At 40.3% G+C, this 23586-nt stretch overlaps 1 protein-coding gene across 3 annotated transcripts in view; it reads left to right on the top strand.

Annotated features, from left to right (window-relative positions):
* PDZRN4 (PDZ domain containing ring finger 4) overlaps positions 1–23586 on the top strand; it is a 246615-nt gene that overhangs the window by 216832 nt on the left and 6197 nt on the right. For all 3 annotated transcript variants that reach the window (XM_013128771.3, XM_031048028.2, XM_034062845.1), the window contains exons 6-9: positions 10115–10213; positions 12962–13024; positions 16527–16628; positions 20002–20118. In XM_013128771.3, the coding sequence (XP_012984225.2) occupies positions 10115–10213; positions 12962–13024; positions 16527–16628; positions 20002–20118 (381 nt within the window). The remainder of the gene's footprint in view (positions 1–10114; positions 10214–12961; positions 13025–16526; positions 16629–20001; positions 20119–23586) is intronic.

Here is a 23586-nt window from a genome sequence, read left to right as displayed (position 1 = left end):
AAGTTAATCTATTGTTTGATTTCCTACATAGAAATGTAGTGTGCACTGAAAATATTCTCTCCAGAGCTGCAGGGGGAGAGTGAATTCCCATATCTGTTGGAGCTTCTTTATTATCAAAGGATCCATCAGCTACAGGGCCAAATTCTGCTCCTACAGTTGCAAGATGCTATTTTATTAATAGGTGGTTATATATCAGCATATTAATTCTCGGGTTTTTTTTTTCTGCTGCTGCTTTTCTTTCTTTCTTTCTTTTTTGTTAACATTGGTGTCATTGTCTATAGTATCCTGCTGCCCCAGAGCATTCTTTGTCTGAACACAAAGCAGCATGTGGCTCCAAGTGTAGCTACAAAGCAGGGATCAGCAGGAATGTGATTTTGTTTTTAAATATTTCTCATTCTGCATTGTATTAGCTTTTGGATTATGCATTTGAGAAATGCTTGCTGATATTTTTCCTTTCTGCTTTGAAGTAAACAAATCTTGTGTCAGAGATTCTTAAATCTAAACCAGACTTGAAAAAATTAGGATTAAATGAGACTTTAGCCTATAAGGTAGAGCCTCCACCCCTTGAACAGAGCATTGTTTTTCCCCGCCATGTGGAATGGAGATAACCCTCTGTTTCTTTGTGGTAAGTTACCGACCACATCCATTCTGGTAAATCTGACACCCAATGTGATTTGTCCTTTTCAATGCAGTTTATGAGAAGTCAGGACAGTCTTCTGTCAAAATTGATAAGTGAGAAGACAGTGGGGAATGCAATTTTATTTGTAACAGCACAGCTGCCAGCAGTTCCAGCTTGTTTACATCTAGGCTGACTCTGTCTTGCTCCATAGCTTTTCTATTTCCATCCAAATAGCCCCCAGGTACATTGTGGATGTGCCTGTCTATGTAAAATATGCATAATAGAACATACTGGGAGTGTTAGAAAGGGGAAAAAAGAACTTATTTCTTTAGGTTGTTTTCACAACTTGAGAGCATTTTAAAAGTGAAATCTTGAACTGTTCTCCACAAGCATGTACAGAATGGGTTCTAAAACTGAACCATAATCTGCTAAAATCCTGCAATACTTGTTACCTTCCATGCTAAAGGTACCAGAGGAGTTAAGAGCTTTGCCTTTATGATTGGAAGCATTCTTTTTCCAGTGGAGGTGGCCAGTGTTTGTAAATTAAATCCACCACATTTAAATACAAGCCTATTCACTGTGAAAAGAAGGCAGTGGGACCCTGCAGTGACCTGTGAAGGGGGCTTGGAGGCAGTTTCATTGCACCCTGTCTCACACTGAATACTTCCACTACATAGCCTACAATTAGACATTAATTTATTTCCTAGAAAATCCTTTTGACAAGAGACCATAGCTGTTGATGGCATTAGGATAGTTCTCAGGTCTAGGAAGTCTTTGTTTGCCTGCAGTATGACTTGCTTTCTACCTGTCAGTCCCAGAATCCCACCAGAATCCCAGGTGGTTTTGATCTTTTTTTGTTGGTACACTTAAAGCTGCAGTGATAGGTGTTTCCTCTTTATAGTCACTCCTGTGAGCTGTTTCTTTGCAGTATCCCACCCTAAACATGCAGTTATTGTGCAGGTAAAGTAAAAGAGGGGTTTCACATTTGACTGATCTAGCTTATGACAGAGGAGCTTTTCTAGCAAACTAAAAGCTCTTGCTTCCTTTTTCCATTTCTCTTTTTGTAATTATTAATGAATTATTCATTTTCTACATGGTTTGTCATCAAAAGATGGACTCCAGAGATGGCTGTAAATGTCACTGCTTTGGTTCTGTGAATACTGGATGTCATCTGACACTTTTTCTTTCTCATTGTGTGTTTTCAAGAGTTGCAGTCATGCTCTTACATGAATTGTTTTGTCATTGCCAGGGGAGACTCTCTGCAGTGTAACTGACCTGCTGGGTACACCTTTACACACAGGTATATACATACTGTGTGTACCTATATACTCATATACATAAATTAACACACATATACCACCTCCCCTCTGCACAAACGTGCGCACACAAGTAAACAATTAAATATTTAACACCCAACCCAAGCCTGAAAACAAAATATCTATCTTAGTATGAAACTACTTTGTAAATGTACATTAAAGGTATCATAGACTCTCTTCATCTAAGCAGAGATAGGCAGCCCATAGGGAAAAAAATAATTCATCATATTTAAAATGGATTATTGGTAAGACTTCTACTGGTTCTTGGATTTACACATCTTTTTTTCTGAGTTTCTTCAGATTACTTCTTGTTGTTAAAAACATGACTGCTGAACAAAGCCTAGGTGAGAGAGTTGGAAACATGATGTGGGTAAGGTGAAATGTGATGCTTCTCTGAAACACCAAGCATCTCTTTTAAGTCTGTAGTCTTACCCATTGTATATACCTTGATCATTTGTAAGTGACAGTCACAACTCCTACTGCATGGTACAAATTCTGAAGTGAAATAAATGGTGTTTTAAAGGGAAGTCTAAAGAACATCATTTATTCTGCTGATGATGCTTTTTTGTTGCAAACCCAGGCTGTTGTTCCCTCTATTTTACACCCACACTCATTTGACATGGTCTTATATGTAACATGTAACACCCTTCTCATCACATCTGAATGTGAGATGAATTTTTCTTTTTAATAGCTCCACTGTTAGCTCTCTGCCCTCTTAGGACTTCATTAGGTTGAACTGTTCCTGTAAGAAAAGTGAGGGATAGCTCACTCTTTTCATTTTGTAAGCAGAATTACTTGCCAGTGATGACAAGCGTGTGGCATTATGAAGATTAAATATTATAGAAGGTGATTTGGCAGCCTGGAAAAGGTATATCCTTTCAATCATATGCAGGAAGAGACCAAAAAAGTAGAAGTGATTAGCAAGATCCTATCAGGATGCTCAGCTGTTTGGAACCCTACCTGATAATGATCCAGATGCTTACCTCACTCCCAGAGATGAGATAAGAACTGCAGAGTTGGGATTACTAGACTCAATTATGAAGTTGAGAGCAAGTTTTAGCTTGATTTCCATAGTTTACAGACACCACTGGCAAGAAGCTGATAAAATTGATCTGACTTTGCAGGACAGCGTTCTTATAGTAACCTTGACAGAAAGCGTAAAAAGCAGCCAAAATTCAGTTATGCATAGAATCTGGAGGTTGATCTCACCCATAAAGATGCAGAATAAAGACAGTATTGAAGAGTGAATCTTAATTATAAGGCGTGTGTAATCCCTGTGGTCCCTGCGCACTTCTGTTTGAAGAAGAATGACACTAGCTCTCAGATGGATGAGGATATATTTTCTCAGTATAACCAGTTTATTAAAATAAGTCAGACCTTAATGTACTTTCTCAGTTAATTCTTCATTGCTCTATTCTGTAAGTACTCTGTTCTTGGCCTTTTGTTCTTCATTCATTCACTTAATCATTCTGTCAATTATAACATTAGCAAGATGAACATTAAACAGCTTCTCAGCTATTACAGCAGGTAAAAAGGAAAAGCAAAGATAAAAGTAACTACTGTTTTCTTATTTTATTTGTTTCAGGGTTTTTATTTATTTGCTTTTTTTGTTTTGTTTTTCTTAAAATTTATAGTCAAAACTACATTTCTCCTTCAATCATCAGACATTGTGTCAGCTCATTGCATGCAATAAGCCTTGATTTCTTCCAAAAGTGCAGTCAGGGCTACAGCACAATAAACTAGCCTGGCACAGGGGTAGAACCTAAAGGGTTATTTCACCTAGAAATAGAACCTAGGGTTATTTCAGAGTATCCACATGACCCATTATTTAGTGATGGGCAGTAATTCACTAACTGATGATAACCATGTTGTTCTGTGTGGCTATGAAGATAACATTTTAATTTTTTGTATTTTTTTCCTTGATTTTGCAGTAATAGCAACTAGTAACAATTTGTAATCTGGTTTTGATCCAAGAGGTCCTAGTAATTATCCTGTGGTAAAGAAAAATTGCTGAATCCAGAGATCTCCATAGACTGCCTTTCTCAGAATTCTTTTGCCTTAGAATACATTACTGTAGGCTTTGTAGATGGAATTTGTCAGCCTTAGAGATTTGAGCCAAGATACAGTTCTTTCATGCATTTTGGGATGAAGATAAAGCATAGCTGAATTCCACTGTTTGTTTCACCATACAAGGACTTTCCCAGACTGGTAGCTTTTTAGCTTTCTTCTGGTGAGTAGGAATCCTTCTCCAGTACACTGTGGTGACTTCCTTTTCTAAAAGCTATCCTGGTGAGTTATTGAAAGGGGAGAGAGAAGAAAGCACAGTGTTTTGGTTTTACAGGCTGGACTATACTGATATATAATCAGCAGAAAAACTGACATTCTTTTCCTCTAAAGATAATGCAGTCAAATGGGAGAAGGTAGATGACAGTTAATACTAAGAAGTTAAAAGTTGACTGTATTGTAAGCAGAACATGTTTAGGATCCTCTATCCTACCATGTCACAAAAATTCAAACCATGAACAATGAATCACAGGTTCTGTTACACTAGAGAATAACACTAAAATTAATTTGGTATTTGACTATGTCTCAATGATGAGATGATTTTCTCATTGTAATGAGGACTTAAATGTTAACTGAAATGATCACACATTGCCCATTTAGGAAAAATACTGTTGTGCTTTGATTCCATGCTCTCCCTTCTAATGGTGTTACCAGAGTTCATGGGACCCATTACCCTGATATACTGTACGGATGAAGGGAACTCAATAGCTATGGCGGTTTTGATAGTCTCTCTTGGTCCTTTTAGTGGTGTGCAGCAAGTGCGATAAAGGCAGACAGGGAATATTGGAAGAATGTAGTATATTTATAGTATTTCTACAGTGCCTTTCAAACACTCTGTAATCATTTATTCTTTTATGTCCTTCTACTCTGGCAGTGTTTGCATTGTTCCCTTCTTACAGATAAGGAAAAGAAGGCACAAAAAGTTACTTGAGGTTACTGTACCAAAGCAATTACAATTGAACAGGGAATAGAGACTTAAAGGGCAGAAAAATTCTGGAAACCAATTGAAAAACTGTCTTATGAGGCAAGATCTTTGTCATGATATAGAATTATGATAAATAATTGATTAACTTTTGTTAACTATTGTTCTACAGTACATATAGTAAATTAGTCTTACTGCATTTCACAACCAGTAAGTCATGACTGGACAAAATGAAAAATGGACATAAACCAAGATGAGGTAGTATTATAGTGTCCAGGAACAGGAACCCATTAGAGGTGAAGACAGTGTTTTTCTTCTCAAACCTCCATTGCACTAGAGCAGCCCAAGTGTTACCCTTCCATTGAAAGAATTTAATGTGTTCACTAGTTCTGTAAATATAGGTCAAATTCAACAAAAAATATATTATCACAGGAAGCATAAGGGATTCCCTGAAGGCACTCATTCCCCCACAGTTCGTGGGAAAGGGACACATCAGATCTCAAGTCTGTTCTGAGTTTCAATGTCACCCAAAGGCCTTCAGACACTGGAAGTTCTTGTATAGGCTATGGACTATGAGAGTCTCCTACACTGGACCCTACTGTTCATCACACCCAATTTGTTTTGAGCTCTAATCTCTTGTTTGCCTAATTTCCCACCCATAGAAAAATTTCTTCTCATCACACAGATGTGTGAGAAGGCAAGACAAAAAAAGACTCAGAGGATGAGAGTGAGGAAGAAGAGCAAAAGGGCAGTAATGACAGGTTGGTTTTGGTTGTGCCCATCTCTATGCATGATCCATATGTAGTGAAGTGGTCACTTTAGTAGATGGGACTTCCTGCTCACCAGGCTCATCCTGCTCACCAGGCAGTGATTTCTTCATGGCTTTCTATGGGAGATAACAGGATGGGTTATAAGGTGAAAGTAAAAGATAGGTGATGCAGGGGCTATGGGGGCATGAGCAGTAGCTGACAATAGAAATATCTGGGGGGAAATGAGAAAAAAGGGTGAGTGAGGGTGCTGTCTGTGAGCATGAGTGAGGAGTCGCTTAGTGAATTGAGAAGGGTTTTGAAAATGAGGACAAAAGGATTGTGTTGTTGGAGAGGGGTTCCAGGGTGGGATGGTTCAAATGGAGGTGAGAGAGGCTGACAGGCTGTGATGAGACTGGGCAGAGCTCAGCCGTATTGTAAATGGGTTGAATAGGGAGTAGCTAATCCTGGCTGAAAGTAGTGGAAATATTCAAAGGTGTGCATGGCTTAGTATAGACTATTGCCAGAGTGATCAGCAAAGAAAAATAAGACAGAATAGGATTCCACATGTGAAATTATTCCAGAACAGGGTTATCAGATTAATAACTCTTGTAAACATCTTCAACATTCAACTTTACCAACTTCTCTCTTAGGCTGTAGTCTGTTTTCCAGGGTGTGGAGGGAAAACATGAAGGTCTTTTTGCCCCCAAAAGACTGTTTAACTATGGTCATGGAAGGGTTCATGATCATGATCATGACAGACTGTCAGCTTTACTCTTTGAAATTTAGCTTTTAGTAAAAAAGCTATTACTGCAAACAGATGCAAAGTTTACAAGTTCTCCTTTAATAGCTCTTAACCTCTTCCCAGCAATTCTAGAAAGCCAACAGCTCAGTTGATGACACTTATAATCTACTTCTCTACTACTCGAGAGAAATGGCAGTATTAACCTAGCCTTCCCCCCCCAAAGATGTGGCAGCCCCATGTCTGGTCTTATGTCTCCTGAGGCTGACTGGTTTTCCATCGCTGAAGAAAGTGATGCCCTTTAACTGGGAGCCAGAGGCTACACTCCATCACTTCAGAGGATGAGCAGTATAACCAGTTTTCAGTCCTTCAGGAGCATGACTTGCACCTCTTCCCTGTCTTTTTGTATGTCTGAAGAAATGAGCTACCTTGGAAATTTTGCATCCCTATCTTTCAAGACAGGATGTTCCTTGCTGTAATTTCCATGTCTTTGTTTTAACCAAATAATTTATAGCTAAACACTTTAAACTATTGTCTTCACTGTGGCAATGCACTGAGTTATTGTTATGCCCACACAGAGAAAAAAGAAGCGAGTCAAAGATACAGCAATTTGGCATTGATTTCTGTCACTTGGCAGCAGAATACTCTTTGTGTTGAGAGGCTGCTGCCCCCAGAGTGCCCAAAAGAGGAGGAGGCTGTCATCTCCTGAGCCCTCTCCTCAGCCCCTCTCCTCCCACCATCTGTCTGTCAGCACACTTTGTGAATCTCCAAATATTGTTTCTCACCTATTTTTAAAATTAATTTCAAAGACTTCCAGTTTGATCCCTATGTGCACACATACAAAACCCAAAGAGAAAGCTACTTATGTGTGTGTATGTTTCTGTGCATGTATCTAAAGGGATTCCAGAAGGGAAATTACTTTCTTATAAATTAGTCACTGCTGCCAAACTTGTTGCTTCCTCTGTTAAATACCAGTTGGGGAAAAAAAACATTGAAAAGCATCTGTCGCAAAATGCAATGTCAAATGCATTTGACCATGATGGTCCAGGCTCTCCAGCATCTCAGTTGCTGCTCAACTGTTGAAGTTGTTTTGGATGTGCTTACTATATAAAGATAGGACTTGTGGGCTGTTGCTCTGAGAAATTATTTAATATTTTACAGAAAGTGTTAAAAACACTTTAAATTTAAATTTAAAAAAATCCGAAGATGTTTTGTCAGCTCTGATTTGTTTGAATGTGACCAGGATGTAAAAAAGAAGATGCTGTGAAGTTAGCAATACAGTTGCCCAGTGGGAAAAAGACAGTTACCTGGAATGACTTCCAATGCAAAGCAAGAGACCTTATCCAACTTCTCCCTCATCCCTGAATAAGACATTACTTAAGTATGAGTCTTAGAATGAAAAAACATCAGACGTTTGTTTGGCCTTTAGTACCATATCTCAGTCATAAGTATCTACAGCTTCTAAGTGGCCACAGCCATGCTTAATCATCAGACTGCATCCATACACTCATTTACAAAAGTGGTAGTTCCAAGATGGCCGAGTACAAATCCCAGCTCTAAGCTATATTCCTGGGTAGAGAAACAAAAACTGTGGCAACTCAAGCACTCTGCACAGCCAGGACTGGTGCTTACCGGTCAGAGGATATTATTAATCACTGATAGTGGGTCATCAGCTGGTTCTCAGAAACAGTTATATCAAACCTCTTGGACTCCCAGGATGGAGCCTCTAAGGCCATCCTCTTTTTCCTTTGCTCTTTCATGCCCTAAAATGTTAAATTCTTCCACTCATTGAGCCAGCACACTGAAAGGATTTGGGTTTTTTGCAGCCTGAAAGGTTGGTTCAGCTTTGTAGTAACATTTTGAGACAAATAATCCACTAGAACTTCAAGGTCATTCTTCACCAAAGAAATTACGTTCAGAGCAGTCCTTGGGGCCCCTGTCCAGCCTCAGTGCAGGGAGACGGGAGGTTGTGCCAGCAGGACAATGAAAGTCAATGGATTTCAGTTTGTGCACAGCTTCTCATTTGCCTTGATTTAGAGGTCCCAGTCTCAGTCCTTTATGGTGTATTTAGGCTTCCTTATAGGCCTCCAAGGGACCGCAAGCTTCTTTATTCCTTAAAAGTATACCTTGTTGCTGTAATTGAAGCCGTTTTGTTACTGTAATTTCTCCCTAATATTACAGTTCTAGTCAAGTGTTCTTTCCCTCTGGAGGCATCAATTATTATAGGTTTTGAATAGGCCTCCCTCCCAGTACACATACTTAAGCTTCCAATGCCAAAATCAGGTCACTGCAATTCTCTTCCCTAGTAAAACACAGGCCCGTGTTTCCTCTTTCAAACTCGATGTATAACATGTTTACTGGCAACTAATTCCACTTCTTACCACCATATTTAAAACTCCTGCCATATTTAAGAAAAATTAAAGACAAATACTGGTTTCATTGTATTTTCTACATTTTCTGAGTTTTCATTAAAACACTGAATGTCCAAAGTCCAGAGATAAGTTTATAGGGTTTATGCAGGTATTGAACCCATGTAGATGTGTATGTTGGGTGGCAGTGGAATGAGCCACAGCAGTGAAAAATGTCCAGCTGAAATCAATGAAGTTTTTCTGTAAGCTGTGATATTTCAGCACCTGGTCCCCATAACTGAATGGGGCTCAGTAGTGAGTCCTCACTGCTGTATGTCTGGTGCCTGTTTATGGATTAATCTGCAGGATACCTCTGGGATGGGGACAAAAAGGCTCCACCACAGACTGAGAACTGAAGTGTGGGTTTGTCTCTCTTCTTTTTCTGTACAGCCATGAAAAGAAAAAGCTAAGTTCCAAATGTCACCTGCAAATTCTCCTCAAATACATATATCAACTAAAGTTTCCCATTTGCAGCCAAACTAATACTCTGTGCTATTGTATTCATTGTGCTTTATTACAATTATTTGTTCACATTGCTTGTATTTTTGTGAATGATTCCCCCATGAAACCCTGTGGTGCTCAATTCAGACGGGTGTATGTAGTAGTTATCACTGCACCATCTGCCCTAAAAACTTTCACTTTTCATGAGATGCCACTGCTGGGACATCTGGCACTAAAAATATGTTTTCTGCATCATCTCACATTTGAGAAAGATGCCACGGCTGTTCAGCTCCACAGGAGATTCCTTGAAACATCCTTCTGTTACCTAACAGCTTCAGCAATGAAGCTATGACACTAAACTGGCCAAGGAAGGAATTATGTACACTATTAATGGATAGATACGCTATGATGCTTTATGGCTTGGATTGCTGTTAGAAGGGACTGGCATTTGTGTGATAGATTGATGTGTAGCCAGCCTGTCTTATATCCTATAAATCAATAGTTGGTGTGATAGAACTGACTATGTAGTATGCTGTAAGTCAGCTTCCATTATCCAAAAGCAAAAAAAACTGCAAAATCCATGCATAGCCGTATTTGTCAAAAAAGTTCAGCATGTCTTACTGAACTGTTTCTGTATGGGTTGAACCTGCAGTGTACTGGGATTGCCTTCTTAATTCACTGAATATTTTACTGGTTAAAGATGCACGCAAAATACTCTTTCTCAAGACTGGGCAATATGAGTAGATCATATGGTATATGTCCTACAGTCTGTCACCCACTTCGTGCTCACTTGTGCTACACAGTGTTTTGCACCCTTGGCAAAAGCCACCATACAAGCCTGTGTGTTTTCTTGTAGGAGGTGGAGCTGTGCCGCATTAGCAGCCAGGAGAAACTGGGGCTGACTGTCTGTTACAGAACAGATGATGAAGAGGACACAGGGATCTATGTCAGTGAGGTAAGGACATGGCAATGGGGAGGAGCATGGGAGATGCTCATGGTGGAGGGCTGAATGTTCCAGGTGATGTAAGAGCAAGTGTTCCAAGTGCAGAAGTGTCAGCCATCAGCCAGCACATGTCACTTTCAATTCATTTAGATTATGACTTTAAATTATGTTGCCCAAGTAGAGTAATTATTACTAGTGAGCTTCTTTAATGTGTATGCTTTTAACTACATTGTAGTTAGGGAAATACAAAGCAGTCTGAGTGTGGTCTGAATTTTGAATGGAATCTGTCCTTATGATGGAAATCAGGAGGAGTTTTTAAGGAGAAAAGCACATTCTCCAGCCCCTGCTTGCTTTCTCCCCTTGCTACAGCCTCGGTAATTGTAAGAGTGGATAATCATTATTTTGTTATTTGTGGGTTTGTTACAGCTGTAGTACACACAAACATGCCATAGATGGATGGAGAAAGTAACCTGGGAGAGGATTATGTCGAAAAGACTTTTCCAGACAAAAAATAAAGTACTGGATACCAAGATGGGATGAACCCTCAGGTTTTCATCAGAGAAACATGGCATCTAGTACATATCACAGGGTGTTAGTGTTTCACAGAGTCAGTCTACAAGAATTCCAGGAATGCTAGCTCCCTTTGAGTCTCCAGCCATTCAAAAAGAGTTGTTTTTCTGGATAAAGCAGAGCTCTTGTGAACCCAAAATCATTGGTGTGTCCAAGCTCAGGGGTGATTGTCCTGAGTGAAGTGTGTTCCCAATTTGTCACTTTCGTGACAGGTTGAACCAAATTTGATCATTAGGAAAATGTTCTCCACTGAGAGGGTAGTTGGTCACTAGAACCAGCTCCCCAGAGAAGTGGTCACAGCCTTAAGCCTGTCAGAGCTCAAGGAGCATCTGGATGATGCTCTTAGTCATATGGTTTAGTTTTAGGTAGTCCTCTGATGAACAAGGAGCTGAACTTGATGATCCTTATGGGACCCTTCCAAGCTGAAATTTTCTACGATTTGGTGATTCTAAATTCTGAGTGAAGTTCATGAACAGAGAGGAGTAATGAAGAGAATTCTCCTGTATATCAGTGAGCAAGTATGAAGGCAAGATTGCACACTTTCAGGCCAGCACCAGTGTCAAGCTGAAAAGCACAGCCTTGGAACAAGAATGAGGAATTAATATAAAACTACCCAAGAATAAATCTTCCATCACTTGTACACCTGGGTCGGAGCAATCCCAGGCACAGCTACAGGTTGGGAAGAAATTCAGAGCAGCCCTGTGGAGAAGGACTTGGGGGTGTTGGTCAATGAGAAAATGAACATGAGCCAGCTTCAGTGTGTGCTCGCATCCCAGAAAGCAACCGTATCCTGGGCTGCATCAAAAGCAGTGTGACCAGCAGGTCGAAGGAGGTGATCCTGCCCCTCTACTCTGCTCTTGTGAGACCTCACTTGGAGTATTGTGTGCAGTTCTGGTGTCCTCAACATAAAAAGGACATGGAACTGTTGGAACAAGTCCAGAGGAGGCCACGAGGATGATCAGGGGACTGGAGCACCTCCTGTATGAAGACAGGCTGAGAAAGTTGGGGCTGTTCAGGCTGGAGAAGAGAAGGCTGCGTGGAGACCTCATAGCAGCCTTCCAGTATCTGAAGGGGGCCTATAGAAATGCTGGGGAGGGACTCTTCATTAGCGACTGTATTGACAGGACAAGGGGTAATGGGTTGAAACTTAAACAGCAGAGGTTTAGACTGGATATAAGGAAGAAGTTCTTTACTGTGAGGGTGGTGAGGCACTGGAATTGGTTGCCCAGGAAGGTTGTGAATGCTCCATCCCTGTCAGTGTTCAAGGCCAGGTTGGATGAAGCCTTGGGTGCCATGGTTTTGTGTGAGGTGTCCCTGCCCATGGCAGGGGGGTTGGAACTAGATGATCTTAAGGTCCTTTCCAACCCAAACAATTCTATTATTCTAATTATATTGTTTGTTGTACTCAATTAAGCACTTCAAAATATTTTTTTCTCTATGACAGTGCATAAGAAGAAAATAATATCTAACAGCTGTAGAGGATGTTACCTCCAAACCAAGTGCTCAGCTCAGATTTCTGGTTTGAAAAAATATGGCATGACGAGGCAAAATAAATGATTTAAGATAGCCATCAAGTGAAAGGTGATAGATTGAATTGCCCTGAAATGAACAGTAGGTCATTGCTCAGGGATAAGCTATAGTGACTTTGATAAACTGTTACTGGTGCTCTAAGCATATATTTAGGTTAAACTAACTTAAAATTAACTGACTCAGACCAGAAACAATATACAGGATCTGTGAGTAATCTATACAATATAGATCTTTCAGAGTGTTTTTTGCAGTTTCTCCATGAGCTGCAAAATTCCAGAGGAAATAACAGATTGATAACCAAGATAATCACTTAATAGTAAATGTTTTCATGAAAGAATAATAAATGTGCCCTTTTCCCAAAGATGAGCCCATTTGTATAGATTCAGGTGCTGCAGGAGCACCTTACTCCACAGTGAACTTTCAGACTCTGCTAAGCTAAGGCATAAGAAAACATAATCTGAATCCCACCCCTTTCTGTTCTTTTTTCTTACATCTGAAACAAGCTTATACAATTATTTAAAGTGTTGTGTTCATATGACTCTAAAGGAAACTTCAGATGGCAAATAAAAATGGTACTTTTTCAACTTGTGCAATCATACAGCTGTTATAATTTCCAGTAATTTTTTTCTATGATCAGTAACTGGATAATGTCCTGTGCAGGTTGATCCAAACAGCATTGCTGCCAGAGATGGACGGATCCGTGAAGGAGACCGCATTTTGCAAGTATGTGACAACAGAGTCTTCCTTAAACTCTTTCTTCAGACAAACACACAGTGCTGTCTTTTCTGTGGACTGTTAATGAGGGAAGGTAGTTCTCTTTGTTACTGTGATCGATGAGAAAATCCATGTCTGTCTGTTTTTTAACACAATAGCCAGGAGCTAGAGTGTGTGTACTGAAAAATGGGAATGACAAACTCGCTCTGGCTCATGCCTTTTTGTCCTGTGTCGTTTTCTGCCATATTTATTAGCAAATCTCATTTCCACTATGTTCATCTCAGTGTCAAATTCTAAACAGGGATCTTGCAGACTTAAATAGGGGTGTCAGAGACTTGCTGATCATTCACTGATTGCATAAATTTGGGTAAAACTCACTTGTGCAGAGCATAGATGGTAAGAGTTTTCATATTAAAAATGTGCTGTTAGTGAAGGATTATCTTGAACACATGAGAAGTGTGCTTATGCTTTTGTTAGTATTTTCTTTCCCCCACCAATAAAATAAGGCTTTTCTGTGTTCTTTTCTGATCCACCATCTTGGCTTCTTTTCCCCCTTTTATTTCTATCAATCAACCCATTAAAGAGCTGCCCCAGAGATAAGTTTGTGTGATGCAGCATAGCTACTGTGGATGAGGGTGTCCAGCTGCTGGCCCTGGAGGAGGATACAGAGAGGGAAGTGTCTATAATGGCAGTGGGTTTCTGTTTTCAGCTGGCAGTGAATAGTATATTTTTTGCCCTAGTAATAAAGTCATAAAGCAGCTACCAAAAAATTCAATTGATTGGAAACCCTTTGCTGTACAGTAGCATTTTAGTTCTGGTTCCCAGCTGATTTCCCTTGTGTTTTGACCTTTTTTCACTGAAGTCCCAGAAGTATCTCCTGGTGATGGCATTCTGCTTTTCTGTAGGCTGTTCCATCATTGCCCTTCATTAATTTAGGCACATGAACTTTCAGGTTGTCGCAAAATCAACCTGACCCTTCACTGCAATCTTCATTTCTGCAGGAAATGTCTTTGCTTAAACCTGAACCTGTATCTCTTACCCTGATTTGGCTTCTGGAATCCAGCTAACACAACAGGGTCTGCAAGCTGGTTTACCCAAGTTACCCATTTTTTGGAGTGGAAATAACAAATTACATTTTAATCTCAGGGCTCACTCAGGGGCTCCTGGTTTATTCTCTGTGTGGTTGGGAATGTGAAAGCGTTCACAAGGCGGCGTTCCCCGCAAAGTCACAGATGCCACAGTGCGAGAGCAGTGAACACCTCATCAGGGCTTAGGGTAATGAGACCACATCCTGGGGTTCAGATAGGAGAGAAAAGGTCAGTTCACTGCCCTCTGTGTCTTTTTATAATATACCTACTGAAGAAAGCAACAGGATATAATGGTAATTTTAACTTTCAAAAATAAGGAAAAGAACCTTGTTTATCGACAGTAGAAACAAATTTTGTTCGTATTCTATGTGTTTCAAAATAAAAGAGCAGGTCTGTTTTCTGCTCCTTTCATTGCTTTATAAAATTTCTGGGTGAATTGAAGAGTCAACAGCAGACCAGGCAAATGTTCACCAGTTCCTAATGAAATTCACTTTGATTGTGAGTAAAGACTCTGGGGGTGAGAGAAGAGCATAGGTAATTCTGCCATTCTTTTGTAGACTGGAGCATTACTTTAATGTCAGTGCTGATATATAGCTATGAGTTTTATCATTAAAGTTAACACCCAGAGAGTTATGTGGGGTTTACTTTCATATCTGAAAACACATTGACCCTCTATCTACTCTTATTGATGAGATAACTCAGGGAAATAGAAGGTGACAGTGCCATTACATGGGGATTACACGGAGGCTGGGAGAGAGCCAGATCCTTGAGCATGGGGGCATTTTCTGAGGGTGGCAGATAACACGTGTTAAAGCTATGGAAGGATGCTCTGTTTTCTGTATTCCTCACAGAATTACAGCAGTTTTCCTCTTGTTTCTGAGGCTGAAACTGCACTCTTCTCATTTTCACAAACCTCACACCTCTCCTGTCACCTTCACAGTCTCTTTAAGCATCACAAAAGGCCTGAGTATTTTGGATTAAATGTTACAGCATCAAGGGAAAGGTTTTATAAGGACAGTCCTAGTGAGAATTGCCTGAGTTTCTGCTGGTTTTAGCTGTGAACCTCCAGGCTGACAAGTGCTGTCCATGGAGTAGGATGCTGCATGGCAGGTTGAAGTCCTGCTCATCCCCATGATGATGAAGATGGTGTGGGGTGGTCACCTCCAGGCTTCTGGGAACAGCAGGGCCACTGCCTTCAAGGTTGGCTGATAGGAGTTGCCGGAGCAGCCACCATGGTCAGAGGTGTTTTCCACAAGTTGGAGATCTGTTCCTGGGCCTTGGTGGCTGCATCTCTGCTTTTCATGTTAGGGCACCTCTGCATTACCAAACTGTTGTCTGGTCTTCCAAAGACCAGAGGAATCCCTTCATGTAAGCTTCAGACTTTTCACTCATTGCCAGTTAGGTGATCACAGTGCACTGCAGTTTTCTTTCATCTAAATGTGGTTTTGAGTCAGGGCTTTCAGGTCAAACATACATGCAGAAATGCAGCTTTCTCTTTACTTTTCAACTGGGGAGTTCCTGCTACTTTGAAATCAAACCCTTAAAAGTTTTTATTTCCCCCACATATGCAGATGCTTCTGTCTTCCAGTTTTGTTTTCACCAGCTTTCACATAGACCAAGTTTTTTGTTTTGCTTTTTTGTTACCACAGTGAGAATAATCCACTTCTTGTGCTGTGAATTGGACAAAACAAAATACATACGGGAAATGAGATTTCTTTCTGATTCCCTCAATAAAAGGTTTTGGACAATGCAAAATGTGTTTGTTACCATGTAGTCATGGATGTGGCTGTTTTAATGAGGTGACAGAATAGGAGAAAGGAAACAACAAAAGCATTTTCTCATTGGACAACCACTTCTACTTTGATTATCCTCTTGTAAGGGGGATACATACGTTTTGTGTGGTTCTGGATACTAAGCTGTCCGCACAAATATGAAATGATTAAATAGAGCAGCAGTAAACAGTAGCCTGTAAGCATTGCCTGGTGAGAGATAATACTGTAGCTCTCTAATTGGCTCTCTACCAGCATACAGTGTGACTGATTTCAGCTGTAGCATTACCAGTCTTGCTTCCACCAGCACTATTATCTCAGAATGACACTTCCATTACTCTGAATGGAGAAAGATGAATGTCACCTGTCAGGGGCTGGTTAATTGTGTTGCTAGATGTATGTTACCAGGGCACAGGTTGGACATTTATGAACATAACTGCTTCCTCTGATGTCCACCATCCTTCAACGATCGATACAGCTCTTACAGTAAGCGCATAATTGAGTGAAGGCACTTACCACTGAGGGGCTGAAGATGAGCCTGTTGTGCGAGTTTCATTGTCCATACATTCAGCACAAATGAGCTGATATCTGCCCTTTATTGTGTGTTGCTTTGTGGAAATGGAAACTAATGTGTCACTTTCATTTGTTCCCTAGATAAATGGCCAAGATGTCCAGAATCGGGAAGAGGCAGTGGCATTGCTTTCCAGCGAAGAATGCAAGAAAATTGTACTGCTGGTCGCAAGACCAGAGATACAGGTTAGACTAAATAGATGCACTGAGCCAGAACCTGGGTTATACCATACATTCACTGTCAGTGTAAGTAATGAACTGCTGAGAAACAGGAGTGCCAACGTTCCTGACAAAAGGAAACAGATAATTGCAGATCTTTGCCCCTGTTTAGCCAACAAAGAAAATAACATGATCTTACTAGGGCTTGTTTTCCCCAAACTAAGGAATCCCTTTCCAGCAAAATAAGTGGGTATAAAAATAAAGCTGGCAGCATTAATATATTAGTAAAACATAAAGTAGAACTTGAAAACTATGTATTACTTGTTATGTGATTCTTACTTGTTCTGGGGATAAATTTTCCATACTTACCTCAGTCATTTATATAAACTTACACAGAGCTGTAGTGGGTCATTGGTGATGTCTCTTTATTCTGTGCACTTACAAACAGGCATATAAACTATTCATTTATGTGCCAATTATGGGACTTTCACTACAGTACCACTCAGTAAACCTGGATCTGATTGTTTCCAGTTGCACGCTGGTCACAAAAACATGCTTGTGTCTCAGGAGGTGCATTTTCAAAAGCTTTTAGAAATACTTATATGGTTTCAAAAGCTTTTAGAAATACTTCTATGGTTTTAAACATAAAACTATGCCAATGCCAAGAATCTTGTCATGCCAAGAATGTTTTATATCATTGCAGAGGGCAGATGTTAGGTTGATCATCAGACCAAAGGAGAGGTGGACTGGAAGAGTAATATTTTGCTTCCCATTATATTCTGTTTATAGGCCACTGCAAAGCAAAAAGACACTATGTCTCTGTTCTCTCCATCTGCCACCAATTCAGAGCCGGTTATGTTGCCATTTATTTCTCATGCTATTGATCTGATAGTCTCAGTCTTGCTAGCTGCATATTCTGTACAAATTGAATAAAGTAAGTGTAATTCAGTGCCACTTGGAATCTCTACTTGAATCCAGTAGTTATAAGAGTCACAATTGCAGCATTTGTTTCCTTTATGTTTTCAGGAACCTAAACAGTTCCCATAAAACTGGTGACATAGTACGACAAAAAAAGCCGTGCCTCAGTTCATATTGCAAAATTGTAGCCTTCACCAGAAGTTGCAGAAGTTTTGACAGAGTTATTTCAATATTATTATTAATAATTTTCACTAGATTTTTTTCTTTCTGTGAGAAATAGAAATCCACCTACTTATAAAAGACATACCTAGGGAAGGTTCATTCTCTATTTGTTCAGTAAACATGAAAAAGTTACATCAATATGAGATAAGGAATTACTTAGGTGTAGCAATATAGTTTCCCATATAGATGCTCGTTTCAAATTACAAAAAGTGTATTTCAGTTTAGGTTTGGGGCTTTGGTGTTGGGTTTTCTTGTTTAATTTATGTGGTTTAAGAACATGTTTATACAAAACTGAAGAAAAAGCTGTAGTATGTCAGTAATCAGGCTGACTGTAAACTGATTTATATTAGTTGTGTTGTTTTGACTCTGGTAAAAGCAGGATTAAGCAGGCTTTTACTTCTAGATAAAAAATGGTAATTTGCAGTCTTGAAGGGTGACTGCTGGGCACATTCATTCAGTAACGGGGAAGCAAACCTTATCTGACCATTCCTTTGCACAGTGAATCCCAATGAATAATTAAATTACGAAACAGAGGACCTGAGGAGTGCAATGTCTGTTTAATAGATATACAAATGGCACTGGCATGTGTGCACATGTATGTATGTGCACACAGTGTATGGAGGGCACATGTATGCTAAGCTATGTATTTTTATTCTAAAAGCTGTAACATATGTATTCACACTAGTTAGGTACTGGGCCTGCCCCATTCAAAGCAACAGATTTGCCCAAGTGAGATTCATGTTTCATACTCCAGATTTGTTAATCTCTGCAATTTCCTCAGTTGAGGAAGGCTGTGTTCATGCTTTTCTTGGGGAAAAAAGGCAGGCAAGTAGACAAAACTAGTGGCCAGTACCAGATGTTTCAGAGAATAGCTTGGAAGATAAGGGACAAACATAAAATTACATGTCCTCAAGAAAAAAGCCTCCTTCTAATCCTGAACTGTTAAAGTCTGGCTTTGCCAGGGGAAATGGTGAAAGGTTTATGTTCTTTATAAGAGGAAGCGTTCACTGGCATTAGCAAAAACACATCAGAGTTTTTGAGGGAAACAGCAGTTTCCTGACAGTGTTTGGTTAGAAGTACCGCACAGCATCAGCCACTCCTTGTGTAGCTTTGAACTAGTACTTGCAGGTTTGTTGTATGTAACTTTTCTGACTGGCACCTCTGGCCAGAGCTCTCCTGGCTTTGGGGCAGTGGTACTTCTGCTGCAGGTGTTGACCAGTGTTACATTGCTCTTGCTGTCCTGGGACATGAATAGTTGGTACTCTTGTAATTGTCTAATGCTGAGGTTTTACCTTTTAGCACCCTTTTGTTATCTTCTTCTTCTGGTTCCTTCACCAGCAACAAAACAAATGTTTCTTTCTGCTACAGTCTCATCATTATAGCCAGGAGTGCCACTGACCCATATTTTCCTTTTGACAGTGTGCCATCTGGCAAGGGATTACAGATACAAATGGATGTGTGCCACGTGCACACGTGAACAATGAACAAAATGGGAAGAATAGAGTTTAGGCTAGGGGTGCATGTTCTCATCCATTTAAAAGAGGTGAAGGGTGCACAGTGGGTGCAGGAAAAGGATATAGTCACTTGACAGAAAACGTAGCATCCCCTGCCTGTCCTTTAGCAACACTGTCTTCACCAAATGTTAAAGTATTATTCTCCACTTCGGGAAAAAAACAAATGGATAAGCCTTGCTTCTAGGCACACTGCGAGAACAAAAATAACTTCCCTTCAAGTCTCCACATCTTTCTGTCACCCTCCTCTGTTTGTTTACCTGGGAGATCAATGGGAAAACGGTGACAGAAACGCAACATAAGGTTTCTATTGAGGTGGCAGCAGCAGGGCACAGCACTGAGGCAGAGGTTGTTAGAGGAAAGAGCCCAGTTGCGTCCTGGCCCTATTAGTAACGTTGCCACTTTTTCAGTGTGGGGGCTCTTGGCAGTAATGAACATGACAGCTTCAGGATTATGTGCTGCGCCTTTCATACCTTTTGAAAGGAAATAATGTGTGTGCTGTGCAGTCTCCTTCATTACGAGAGAAAATCAGTCATACTGTTTCAAGAAAGGATAAAAGGCATGAGAGTCCCTTTTTTTTTATTCTTCTTTTTCTTCTTACCTTTTTGAGATGTGAACTCCTACTGCCTGGCTTTCTGAAGAGAATCATTAGGATAAAAAGGACTAGTCAAGCATTGCCATTTGGGTTTACTCTGTTTTAGCATGTGCCCATGCTAACATAATATAATGTACTAATGTATTCTTTGCAGCTGGAGGAAGGGTGGCTGGATGATGAAAGGAATGAATTCTTGGAGGACTTAAACTTGGAAATGTTGGAAGAGCAGCATAATGAAGCAATGCACTACACAGCCAACGAGGTGGAACAGGTAGGATTGCTACTAAATGTATCATTTGAAATTTTGCTAGGTAAACTTTTTCTATTAATAAATAATTAAATGGTACACTGTGAAATGTAGTCAAAGGCTTTGATAGAATTATGTCTGTAAAATGCTGTGAACTCCTTTATGCTGTAGGTGAGGAAAAGGAGGATAGAATAGATTCTTAGGCCCCGCATGACAAGTTAGGAAACAATCCAGGAGGCTGTGATAAGTGCAGATTTCTCATTTTCTCTGAGATTGCAGAATAACATTGCTTTCCTTCCCTAATTCTGAAGTATTTGGGGCTTATGTTGTTATATTTTATGTTATATTGTTATATTTTATGTCAAGTTGGGTTTTTTTAATTAATTGTATCAATGTAGCAGCTACAGCACTGAGCTGGGATAGGCGCCCATCTTCTTATATGCGTGCAAGTTGTGAGCCAGCCCTTGCACCACAGAGCTTGCAAAACAAGATGGAAGAGGTGTTTCAAATAAACAACAGGTGTTTTGGTAATAAAAGTGTATTTTTCTTGACAGAGCACAGCTCAGCATTTGTTCTGTTAATGGAGACAAATAAACATATTGTTAGCATAGTCTCAGCCTGCTGCTCTCCTGACTTTTACCTGCCCATATGTGCTGTAAAGCAGTGTGACAGTGGCAAAGATGCATGTGTGCCCTCAGTCATAAAGCTTCATCAAGGGATGGGTGTTCTCAGTTGTACTTTACTGTGGAAGGAAGAAGTGACCATATCCACTCCTGGATCAGATGACCTGTCCACATGCATGTCTATGCCAAAGAAATCAAATCCAGCTTAATCTCCCACCTTCTGCATATATGCAGCTGGGGAGGAGCTGTTTCTCCACCCAGTCACTTTGTGACTTAGAATTTTTTCCCCATCCTGAATTGCTCAAAAGTAGAGCCTGAGGTATTTTTGTTTGAAGTGAATTGAGGGAGAAGGACTGTGAGAGCCTTTTTCCTCTGGAAACTGAGGAGCTTCAAATTGAAGGAAGCTTCACCACCTGGTCCACAATAGGGGCCTAAATGTGCATCCAACCTGTTTCCTCCTCATATCCCCTCCAGCCTTGACACTGGGCTATTGACTAAGTGGTAGCGCCTTGTCATGGGTTCAGCAGTAGTAGTCATTTTTTCTCCTTCTTGGTAGCTGGTGCAGTGCTGTGTTTTGACTTTCGGGCTGGGAGCGGTTGCTGGTGGCACGTACATTTTGAGTTACTGCTTAAATGTTTGGTTTTGTCCAAGGCCTTTTCTGAGCTCATGCTCTGCCAGGGAGGAGGGGAGGCCGGGAGGAGGGAGAGATAGGGCGCCTGGCCTGGGCTAGTCGGGGAGGTATTCCATACCACAGCACGTCACGCTCGGAGAGGTAACTGAAAGTTGGCTGGAAGGGGGGAGGTTAGGGCTTCCGGGTTGGGCTCGTTTCGGTGGGTGGTATCGTATTCTTTCTCCTTGTTTATTTCCTCTAACATTGATTTGTTAGTGATAGCAGTAGTGATTTGTGTTATACCTTAATTGCTGGATTGGTTTTATCTCAATCCGTGGGAGTTGTATTCCTCTGGTTCTCCTCCCCATCCCTCCAGGAGTTGGGAGGTGGGGGGGGGGAAAGGGGTGTGTGGTACTGCGGGAGACTGAGGTGGGGTTTTAAACCACAACACTCCTATTAAAGCTATTCACTGTATATAAATTAAATATTCATTGGGACAGACACAGAATAATTGTCTGTATTATTATCTGTAGTATTGTAGATCTACATAGTAGGTGTCAGATTACAAATCCTTGATCTTATAAGGATTTAGTCTTTTACACAAAGCAGAATAACTCCAAGGTCAGGGGTGAAGGGAGCCTTGCAACAGGATTTATGGTGGCCTTTTAGGTATAACCCTATTTTGCTTGCAGTGAGCCAAGCCTCAGTTTCCCAGGTTAAATGTGCTAACTGCACTGCTAGCTACTTTGAACTGACATTTGGAAACTTGTTTATTTTTCTAACCACAAATGTAGTCTAGGACAGCAAGAGATTTCCCATCAGAAAGAACACTTGTTCTTTGCAAAGCAATTTCCTTTGCACAGTGACATTTTCATAGAAACCCCCAATTCTGAATGAATCCTTAAGCAGGTCTACCTACAAACCGCTACTAACACCTTACATGGCATGTTGAGACCTCTGAAATCAATTCACAGTTGTGACCTTCCACTTCCAAGTTCTTGTCAAGCTTTGGCTTTTTCGCTGAAATTGGGTTGCAGATAGTGTTAATTATTGAACAGTGGTGTTCTGTGAAGTGGCTTCATTGAACCCATTGAGACTGTTTGTTTCCCATTGGGATGTAATGCCAAGGATAAATCCTTCCCTCCCTCACTCGCCTTGAGATTTTATATTACTGTAAAAGGGAGCTACACTGGAAAAAATTACAGTCACTTGTGCTTTTTTTGGTGTCTGACATTGGGCTGCTTGAAGAAATTCTAGGATAGCCAGACTTTTCTTTGCCCTTCTAATGAGTAATCGAATCAACCAAATGCAGCTTGGTGTGTAATGGGGCATCAGTAATTTGTGACAGCTGCTGTCTCTCTAAACTCTATGTAAGTGACTCAGCAAGTCAGAAAACTGGTTCTTTACTCCTTGTTAGGCTGGAAAACCTAGCAGTTTCCTGAGGTGAATCACATAATCCATCGGAGCAATGAAACTGCTATTGCTGCAGCTGCTAGTGGCCAAGCTGAGTATTTTCAAGCTCCCCAGCTGACCATGGAAATTTTGCTCCAGTGCCAGCCTTGATTTTTGTGAACCAAACTCTGGCGTCATAATCATGAATCTTGCAAACTGAAGGAAAGAACACATCCTATAGCAGAATATCCTTCCAAATACAAGTCTGTTTTACAGAATGCCACTTTAATATTAAGTGTCATTTGACATTTCGTGTCAGCTATCACAGAAAAATTTGGTAGAGTTTATAATAGAAGAATCAAGTAGATAGCCCTGTCTTTCCTGAATGTTTTTGAGGCACTCTATAGATTTCAATCCAGAATTGTATCTTTTCTGTATAGAATAGTCCAACAAATCGTGAGAAAAAATGTAATTTCCCATTTTTTTTATAACTCACTGTATTCCTTCCTCTTTACAACATCATGGTTCATTGTGCAGCAGAGATAACTTTCAGAAGAATACCATAGATTTGCCATGCAGAAATTCTTATCAGTGTCATGGAATATATCAAAACCTATTAAGAAGAAAAAGAATTGGATAAAAAAAAATCATTTTAGTTCATTCAAAGCTGGAATACAGTGAAAATATCTGGGGGAAATTCTTTTTTGAAGAATATTAAAAGAACAGCATTGTTTGCAGAACATTTCCCCTTCTAGTGCACCACTGAAATCAATCCAAATCTTCCCTCATGGCTGGAGTACCTCTTGGTTAGCCTGACACTGAAGAGGATTCTCATTGTGGTCAGTCTCTGTCTGTCAGACTGACTGG

Source organism: Melopsittacus undulatus, chromosome 5 (genome assembly GCF_012275295.1).
Source record: "Melopsittacus undulatus isolate bMelUnd1 chromosome 5, bMelUnd1.mat.Z, whole genome shotgun sequence".
Classification (NCBI taxonomy): domain Eukaryota; kingdom Metazoa; phylum Chordata; class Aves; order Psittaciformes; family Psittaculidae; genus Melopsittacus; species Melopsittacus undulatus.
The sequence above is the reverse complement of the archived record's forward strand: the minus strand, read 5'-3'. Positions and strand labels throughout refer to the sequence as shown.